Source organism: Corvus hawaiiensis, chromosome 13 (genome assembly GCF_020740725.1).
Source record: "Corvus hawaiiensis isolate bCorHaw1 chromosome 13, bCorHaw1.pri.cur, whole genome shotgun sequence".
NCBI classification, from domain to species: Eukaryota; Metazoa; Chordata; class Aves; order Passeriformes; family Corvidae; genus Corvus; species Corvus hawaiiensis.
The window spans coordinates 2,614,315-2,624,794 of NC_063225.1; the positions used below are offsets into that span (position 1 = coordinate 2,614,315).

At 41.4% G+C, this 10,480-nt stretch overlaps 1 protein-coding gene across 1 annotated transcript in view; it reads right to left on the reverse strand.

The window, feature by feature from the left end:
• SECISBP2L (SECIS binding protein 2 like) overlaps positions 1–9,752 on the reverse strand; it is a 28,300-nt gene extending 18,548 nt beyond the window's left edge. Inside the window, exons 1-2 of the mRNA XM_048318319.1 lie at positions 9,562–9,752; positions 149–327 (exon numbers count right to left, since the gene is read on the reverse strand). Of these exons, the coding sequence (XP_048174276.1) occupies positions 149–327; positions 9,562–9,579 (197 nt within the window). The 5' untranslated portion in view covers positions 9,580–9,752. The remainder of the gene's footprint in view (positions 1–148; positions 328–9,561) is intronic.
• Between the last annotated feature and the right edge of the window lie 728 nt (positions 9,753–10,480).

Sequence of the window (10,480 nt, forward strand, 5' to 3'; positions counted from 1 at the left end):
TGACGGGTCAGAAGATTAAATATGGCCAACAAAAAACCTGAATATACAGCCCATAATCACTGACTCCTCTGAAGCCTACTACAAGCTCCAACTAATTTAAAAACAGATCATCTGATCTTCATCCACGAAGACCACAACCACTTATTACCTGTTGGATTGATTTTCCTGTACAAATGGATAGCAAGTGATCAGGTAGCTAGGGATTGGAGTTGGTTCCATGCCATTAATTCCTCCACTGTCGTTAGGAAGCGCCATTGGAATCATTAGTGTTTCTGGACCCTTCTTCTGAGGAATAAATGGTTCTACTTCAGCTGACAGCTTGACATTCTTAAGAGAAAAGAAAGAATGTCTTCATTAATTACAATCATAAATTGCTTGGGAAAATTTAGATTCATAAAGTTGTATGCAAAGTACCACGAACAGCAGGCAAATGGATGACAAGGCTACAGGATTTCTGCAGTAAACCAAGAGAAGTGGAAAACAGTTGGCAAGTGCTTATTGCATCCTTCCAATCAATGCAGGGTGTAATACAGATCACCAACATTTAGCATCTGTGTTAACCTTTACAAGTGCAATACAAACACTAATTAATTTAAAAGGGACTGAAGTTCAGATCTTGCAGAGGATATATGAGTCTGAGCACAGAACAAAACCAAATTAGCACTGTATGTGGAGCACAGTTGCGTAGGCTTTCAGAAGTGAAACCAGCATATGGAAGATGTAGTAATGCCTGGCCTGCTCTACAAAATTGACCGTGTTTCTAGGCAATTATAAAAAAGACTTTTCAGCACTAAACCATAGTTTTACTGCTAAGAGATGATGCACCACAGAAGAACCCTCCCCACACATTCTATCTGCACTATTTTAACGTACTTTCAATTGTTAAGATTATGATTAAATGTTGTCATGAAGAAGGTATTACAGACGGCTTAGAAATAAGTTTTAAACTGTACGTTGGAACAAAAGTATCTCCCCCAATCCTGAAGGGATCCTTAGTTTAAGATGGTTGGTTTTGCTCACATTTTTGGTTTTGTACAACATAGCTGCATCTTACACATAAATAACGAAAAATGCTCTATTCAATAAGACAATTGCACATCCAAAGCCCCCTCAAATTCTATATTCCATTATAATGTACATTCAGATGAAAATAATCTTTTTTTTTAAATGAAGATTTTAGCTTAATTATACATGTCTCACACGTATAATTACCCCTCATGGAATACCAAATCCTAAGAAGATTCTTTCTAAAGCAGACAACGACTCCAGACCTTTTTCCTTCCATATGCCTAAGAAATAATCTCGAAGGTAACACATAACCTGTGTGACTGCATGCTCTTACTGTAGAAAAAGGAAATCCTAAAGGTTTACTGAGGACAGTCTTCTATCCTTGCTACTACCTCCAGAACATCCACATGAGCCGGAACAGTTAAATGGGAGCTCTGGAAGTATGGCAAGTAGTCCCACACCTACTGCACGCTTCTTAGTCCATGCCTTTGCTCTGTGTCACATCCACAATCCATCCAGAGACTGCCTTCCCATCCAGTATCTGAATCTCCAAGTCCCCGAAACTTATTCTACTTAAATAAGATCCCATACTGGTTTAGCAGCATGGGAGTGGAAGAGGTGGGAAGGGCAAGTCCAAACATCTTTTTGAAAATACAGTTGTCCCAGTGAGAAAAGTATTTCTTTCAAACTAACATGACATACTGTTCTTGGCAGAAGAATATTTTTTAATGACTGTTCTGAAAATGCTTATGGCTATAATGTGGATATATATATATACACACAGATGGAATATAACATATGGAAGGATGTCCCATCCCTGGAAGCATTCAAGGCCCACCTGGATGGGGCTTTGAGCAACCTGGTGTAATGGAAAGTGTGCCTGCCCATGGCAGGGGTTTGGAACCAAATGATTTTTAAGGTCTCTTCCAATGCAGGGCAATCTGATTCTATAAGCACAGACACAGAAGTATCACTACTGCTGTACAACAGGTCTGCATTACAGCTGAACAATCACCTTAATATCAATTAAATGCATTTCTTTATCATTAGTAGAGGGTCAACATTCCTTTCTTCTACAGTAACTCTTCTCCAATTCCTGAAGTTCCATTCAGAGGAATAGCTGTGGAGCAGCTGCAGCACCAAACTTGTGCAACACAAATCAAACAACAGGCTCTACCCAGAGCTTCCTCTCTGGCCTTGGGCACATCCCTCATATGCCTCGTGACTTGTCTACCCCTCTGCAAAGCTCCAAAGCACCCTCCTCAACACAAGAGAAAGACTTTTCCTAAAATTTTTAAAAAAGTGTTTATGTACCACGATCACATAATAACTAACAGAAATACCAACGCTGAAATCCCTCCCTGAAAGCTAAGAGGATTTTTTCCATGCTATTTCAAGACTGTCAGGCAAAAATATTTGCTTAAGAATAGATTCAGTTATGGGCTGGCCTACAAAACTATATCAGAGTTACTCTGGCTTGGAAGAAACACACAAGGATTATTAAGTCCAACTCTTTAGTGAACGGCCCATATGGGGATTGAACCCACAACCTCAGAGCCAGTAGCACCCTGCTCCAACCAACTGAGCAACCTAAACATTAAAGGAGCACACCAAAGGTGCTTCATCCACAGAACACACAAGAGTAAAACTAGGATGAGTGCTTTAGAAACGTGGTATTCCTAAGGAAACACTGAAAACTGTCAAACAACTGTTCCTAACCCGCTGCTCACTATCCTATCACAACACATCAAGTGAACTTTAGCCAACACATTAATAATAAACTCTAGTACTGGCTCAGAAAAGAGTCAAAACATTCTATTTGTCATTCACATTGGGACCAGATTTCCCGTTTTAAAGATCTTTCCTGTCTAGTTGTCTGCTCTTTGCTTCATTTGGGAGATTGATGTGAAAATACAAGAATCATTCTTTATTGACAAGTCTCTTGCAGAATGGTCTCACTACAGTGATTTCTGTGATATTGTACTACATCACTCATTATTAGAATTATGAGTGAATAGTCTTTCACATCAGATATTAAGAACAACTTTAACTGATCAAAGCAGAAAGCAAGTGAGTGATTCCCACCTGCAAGGTGGGAACAGCAAAATATTTCCTGTCAATTCCCAAAGATAATCCCTACCTTATTTTTACATCCAAGGTGGATTGGATAAAATTTGATTTATTTCAATCCGTCCAGCAAAAAAAAAGGGTATGTTGGGGTGTTTGGTTTTTTAAAATTTATTAAAAAACCTCCATAAGATGCAAAACTCTTATCACGTAATTTTATGATTTTAGGAAAATAACTCACATTATTCTGCTTGATTTTGTTAGGTTCAAACAATTCAGAGATGCCCAAACTAGAAAGACAACTTTGATTCTTCCTTTCCTGTTGCCCAGTCTCTTATACAGGTTATGATTACTATTGCTATGACAGAGCAATTGCCTGATATATTTAATTATCATTTTCTGTACAGCTCATAACAAGCTCAGCTTACCTTTAATAGTAAAATAAAGGTACAGCATATCCTGTAATCATAAACACATATGGGTGTATTTTAAAGTTAGTTCCTTTTTTTGCTTGCAGAACTTAGGGAGTGTCTGTTATTTAAAGGAATCAAAACTGCATTTCACATACCTTTTACATGCATTATACCTTAAACATTTTTCTTGTGCAGTTTAGTCTGCACCTACAGGTTTGGTTGGTTTATGACGGTTGGGTTTTATTTAATCCTTTCAAGAAACTTGTTTCGGCAAAGATTTTAGGGTAAACCTCTGTTTTCAGATTTTGCATGTTGTTCTGTGATGCACACACACACATATATGCCAACTCATCAAAACAGAAACTGAGAACTTAACCTCAGCACAGGTTTCAAAATCATTCTGTAAGCACAACACATCCAATCCTTAGCACAACTTACACATTTCATTAGAAAACAAGGCCCCATTTCCACTTTGGGATAGAAAACAGAAAGACAGTTCAAGTGTATTACCAACTAAACTAAATTAACTTCAACATATTGCTTCCTTAGAGCATTTTACCAGTCTTTCAAAAATACTTCAAGAGTTCTGTGTTACATAGGATGTGTCATCAGATAAGGGCAGTAAACTTAACCAAACTTAAAGCAAAAAGGGGAAACAAATGTACTAAGTCAGGTCAGACTGCTTACTAAACCAAAACATAAACAGAATTAACTCTCCAGGGTGATTCTCCAGACATCTCAGCACATTTCACAGATGGCTAGTGGTTTCACTGGACAAGTGAGGGAAACAAAAGAGCAACACTAAGTAATTTGTCCAAAGTTATCTTAGGAGATCTTTTTAGGACTATAGATTTCTCAGCTAGGAGGAAATGTTGGTAAAGACAGACAGCAAAGTACCTCCTCTTTTTGATAAATGGCCTTGATCCTTCATAGTGTAAGGAGAGAAAGTGAAACCAAAAAAAAAAAAAAAAAAAGAACCATCCATCAATTTAGGATCAAGGAAAGGTGCTGCTAATTTCTCACTGCACTGGACAAGCAGAAGGTATCTCCTACCAAAACTTGTTATTTCTTCTAACAGGAAAGGCTCTTCTGGTGAGCTACAGAAACAATAATGCCAAATAAGCAGTTTGTTGGTGGTGGGTTTGGTTTTTTAAATACTGATGTGCTTAAGACTCAGTGGAAAATGCAAGCAGTAACAAACGAAGTGAACTCCAGAACACAAGACAAGCTCCTTTTTGTTTCAGAAGCAAACAAGAAAGTGCATAAAACAAAGTGCATGCAAATCTATGTGAACACAATTCCTCAGAGATTTCACCCACACAGTACAAATGGAGTGCCAAGCACATACGAACAGCACAAACAGATCATGCCACTGGTTTGTAACCACAGACAAGAAAGATTTGTCAAACACGGAAGGATTTGGGGGAAGGCTGCTACACTTTCCCTAATCCTTACAACAGAGCACTTGTGATACAAGCTTATGCTTTAACTGCCCTCACAGTATTGAGATTCATTCTAGTCCACATCCTCTAAAATAAATTAGCACCTTGCCACTGCCACCAGTAAATGCAGGGTCAGACCTTAATACAAAATACTAAGTGGTTTGATCAGGCAATCTAAAAGCAAACACTGAAAATACTGCAAGACTGAACTTAGTTTTGAGCGCAACTTTTTCATGTTTGTTCAACCTTTCATATCACAAAGCCAAACAAAACTTTATTGAAATCAACCTTTGATAACCAAACTCAATTCTAAATATAAATTTAAGTCATGCTGAAACATCAGATTTTCAATCAGCTGCCTATTAACAGAAGCATGCCCCTTCAAAAGAAACCAAGATCTAGACAGAAGTCTCTTTTGTGGATATCCCTAGTTTCAATTTACAAAATGTTTTGCAGTAGCTCATTACATATTTCAGTCCAACAATTACAAGTCTTTCAAGACAGCATATATACTGAAGAGCTCCTTTGTTTCTTATATAAAAGCTACTGTAGTCATCAACAGCTGCAAAGACAGAAGATGACACAAGCAGGAACAGACTGGTAAACTTTGTCCTATAGTTATAGCACTGTACATTTAATCTTAGAAAACTTTTTGTTCATTGTAGCTTAATGTCATTCAGCATTTTCCATTAAATAGGATCTCTGTCATCCTGCTCTCAGAGGAGAATGCTTAGATATCAATCTCACCATTTACAGGGTGAGAAAATAGACACAGATGCCACATCTCAGAGGGCTATAATAAAATCAGCTGTTTTACTGTCTCAAAGTCTGGAAACAAGAAGTCTCATCCCAAACATAAAACAAAAATATAGCTCAAACTTTTGGGGTTTTTTTAAGAAAAACAATCCTGTTTCTGAATTCTGGATTTCGTCATTTAAACACTATGTTAGTAGTAAGGCAAGTCACAGTTCATCTATTTTAAGATAAACTTTACAAATATGGAAGTCATTGTTTCTATAATTAGTTGCTTCTAAGTGGCAGATACCTCGGGAATGGTAAATATGCAGTCCAACTGGAAACACCAGCAGCAGGCCATTTAACGAAGCACAAAATTTAATCCTCCCTATTTACATTTCACATAGTAATTTCAACACAGCACTTAAAGCAAATACACTATGAAGTGAGTCTTTCCCTTCTCCCTCAGCTCATAAAAAGGGAATCATGCATAATTCTCTTCCCTTTCATAGGATTAAATATCATGATCAGAACATAACAAAGCTAAATATCTAACATTTTTACCTATATATAGAAAACAAGCAAGTGGCACAATGTGACAAGCTGGCATGTTTAAACTCAAGGCCAGAATATTCTAAGAAAAAAAGGGGAGGAAAATACAACTTAATACTTACCCTTACACAAAGCTTGTCCAAAGGTAAAAAAGCTACCAAAAGGAACCTCTTCACTTACCTACGCTACGGCATTTAACAGTACAAACTCCTAAACTCATGCTATCCATATGAAGTAGTAATACTTTAATGCTTTGTAGAAAGTGTACTAAAAGGATTAATCCAAAGTATTTATGCAAATCAGTTTCCTGATCTCCACAAACTAGTCAAGGATAAATAATCTTGTGCTCAAACAGTTAAGATGTTCATGGAATCACATCAATAACATTTAAATTCACCAGAGAAGATATTCTAAAATAACACAATACAAAACTCTCCAAACTGTTTTGCCCTTGCAAGGTTCAAGAGAAAGCAATGTGCAAACAGTACAGGAAATCAGACATTTTCCAGTTTGCCTCATTGAAAAACCTGCCATGGGTAAGAAACACCGAAGGAAAACGGATAGGATAAAGAGCACAAAACATTGATCTAGATCTACTTCTATGGCAACCATATTATCAAGCCACCTGTTGAGTGGTCAAGAATAGCAGAGGCAAGCAGAACAGGCTGTCTTTAAGCAATACTAAAAGAAAACACAGGTCACTGATTTTGCAACTTCACCTGGTTTCTCAACTGTACTAAAGGAATCAAATGTCTTAATCACGGGGCAAGACAAAAGTATAAGACTGAGAAAAATCAAAGCACAGCAGTACCTTTGAAAGAGGAAGTTGTTTCTCTCTAGTTTTCTACCATATTCTGCTTAGACAGAAAGAGCGTCAGAGGTCATCTGCTGAGTTTTGTCTCTTCTAGGAAAATAACCTACACTTAACTGCTGAAACCCATATGCTTTTTAATGGGAACAGTTTTGTTCTGGTGTTGACAGAAGTAAACTTACCCACTACAAAAATCACAACTACTCCTATCATAAAATAATTGTTTATAAGCAGCTTTATTCTGTTTTCATCTATGTCAGCTGCCAAAATATCATAGAACATATTAAACAAGTAAAACCATACCAGAATTTAGGTAACAGATCTTAAAGGCAATCCAAAAGCAACATGTCCAAATGATCTTGTGAAATGAAATCTCATACTGATTCACTAAGCCAACACCACTGTTTACCCATCAAAAGCAATTGTGATCTTCCTTTACTCTTGAAATACCATGCTAACACAGTACAGTAGTCCTAGCTGCTCATGCTCTAATTCCACAGTAGTTACTCCTATAAGCACATACAGCTACTGTACTGTGCCCGAGAGAGCATTCTGAGGGAAAGGAAGGAGAAAATGAGTACTGCTAACACACATTTGCAAGCTTTACTATTCATTTATCAGATGTCACGCAGTACAGGTACAGAAATGAGCCCAAATAAAGGAAAAATGAAATGGCTCCCAAAACTGATGCAACCTTACCAAACACGCTGGTAACAATGATTACATTCAATTCTTACAGCACAAAAGGTTCAAACCCAAAGCATCTAGGAGTCTCCTAATCAAGATGCTACTGCATAATGAGAAGACAAAAGCAATAAGATTGTTGAATCATTTTAGAAACTCACCAGGTATTAATTATTTGTCTGCCTAGAAGCCTTACTAGTGAATAAGGAACCAACAGGACCAGATATGCTACAAACAGAATAAACAAGATGATTCCTGCTTCAGAGCTTAACTAAACCTCCAAGCTGAAATACTGCACTTAGTTAAGACAATCACTCAGAGTCAATATTTTATACTGTAAATAACACAACAACTCTGTGTTTTCACGAACTATTTTGACAAATGAAAAGAGAATGGTTTGATAAGGACATGCGTGTGAACCTCCAGTACTGAAGAGCTCAAGCAACAAGGATAAATATTTCACATGTGTACAGCAGTACTAATTACAGTTGAAACAAAGGGGGGGGGAAAAAAAAAAACAACCCACACCAAAATCCAAGATTTTAAAGCAAAAAGTTCTACATATTGGACTAACATAAACTTCACAGAATCAGATCCATTTTTCTACGTGAAGGCAAATAAAAAGCATGAAAAAAAAAAATTCAAAATCATTATCACACCAGAAAGCCCAGGGAGAAAGCCACAGTGGGAGCCATACTGTAATAAGACAAACTGTTCACCAACTTCTTTAGACATATGTACAGAATGAAAAGCAGTGTCTCTTTAGACACTGCTTTTATTAGTCATTATCTACTCTGCTACAGGAACCTGTGTTAATTTAGTTCTTAACCCTACTATTAGAACCCCTGGAGACACCAAAGCTGAAAACTAGGAAACAAAGAGCTGTAAATCACCAATTTTCAGCAAAATTCTGCTGAAACAGAAGCTCAGAAGTAATACCAGGCAGCTACAGATGACATCATTCATTTCAGATACATCATTTAGAACTACATCCCGATGATGAAATATTTTATTGCACATATGTAACAAACCATACAAATTCTTAAGTCCCTGCTGATATTTCTTCATACCTGTAATTTAAAAGGTCTTAAGAAAAATGCAAACTGATTACCTCGCACAGGCAAGTTTAATATGGAAGAAAAAAATACAGCGACCTGTAGAATTAGCGAGCTACACCCACGCAGCTACGAGGAGACCATCAGCTATGTCCTGTCACTGAAAACTTCAACCCGACCCTGACGTTTACAGGATTTCAACAAGAGTAACACCTCAATTGTGTTACTAAGTTCTCAAAGAAACCTGCTTCTTTCTCAAGAAACCCAGTCTCTATTAATGACCAGGCAGGTTTAAACTAAATGTCACTAACTGCAAGGCTTCCCTAAGCTTGAAACAAAGCCTAAAGGAATAGACGGGAGAAGAACAGAAGCGAGTTTTGAACTCCCTTGGAATTCCCAGGGGAGCCGCTCCCGGGTTCCCGGCTCCCCCGGACAGCCGGGCCGGGCGCGGCCTGATGCTTCCTGCCCGGGGAGGGAACGGCGCCGGCGAACACACGCCGAGCTCCCGCTTCCAGCCCGGAGAACGCCCTGTCTGCACCTCCCGAGGGCAGCTCTCCGCCGGGGCGGGGCGGCAGCCCCTCACGGCCGGTCCCGGCGCCCCTCACGGCCGGTCCCGGCGCCCCCCGCCCCACAGGCCGCGAGCCGCGCCCCGCCCTGCCGTGCCGTGCCCTGCCCGCCGCTCGGCCGCTGCCGACGGCCCTGCCGGGGCTGACACGGCCGGGCCCGCTCCGCTCCGCACCCTCACCGCCGCGCCGCCGCCCCTCCCGCCGCGGCTGCTCGCGGTCCCGTCGCACCTTGTCCGCTTTGTCCATGGCTCCAGCTGCGCCGGGCGGCGGCTCTAATGAGGGCGGCGGAAGGCCCGGGCCGCCTCCCCCATGGCGCTGCTCCCCCGCCGCGCTCCGCACACGCCCGGAGCGGCGCCGGCCCCGCTCGCGGTTATCACGGGAACCGGGACCGGCTACGCCACGGCCGGGGCGGGACGGGCGGCGGGGAGGGACCAGCTGGGACGGAAGCCGGGCGGGCTCCGGCCGGGAACGCCTTCGCTCCCCCCCTCGGTGGGCGTTCCCCTGTCGCGTTCCGGCCGCCCGAAAAGCAGCGGGGCCGTGACCCGAGCGCTGCGGGAACGCGCGGCAGCAGCGCGGAGAGCGTTGTTCCCCCGCCCGGGGCCGTTCAGCCCGCGGCGAGCGAGGGCGGCAGGCGCGCTGCGGGCCCGTCTGCTCGGGGGCGGCGCCGAGGGAGGCTCAGGCCGACGGTGTCCTTGAAATTATCTGGAACACCGAAGGAAAAAAAAAACCCCAAACCTGCGATTTATTTAGAGACAGAAATCTAAAAATGTCGCACCAGTGTCTGGAGTGCAAGGCCGGGCTGTGGAGCGTGTCCCCTGCGTGCAGGACCGCGGTGCCAGCAAAGCGGGGAGATTGTGAGACGGGGGGTTTGGCAGAGCTTGTGTGACGTTCCTTTATTTTGCTGCCCCGGTTTTAACATGTGGTTCATTATGAGTAACGCCAGCGAAATCCATGAGACCGTCTTCACCCCGAGCCTGGAGAATGGGAAACGCGTGTAGGAGCCAGTGCTGCATAACAACACATGATCCCGTACATGCATTCTGCAGGGGATGTCCCCGCATTTCATTACGCTAATAGGTCTGCTGCCTTGGGTTTAATGGAAATGAGGCATAATTTATTTACAACTTGGTTGATTCACGGCAAGGGG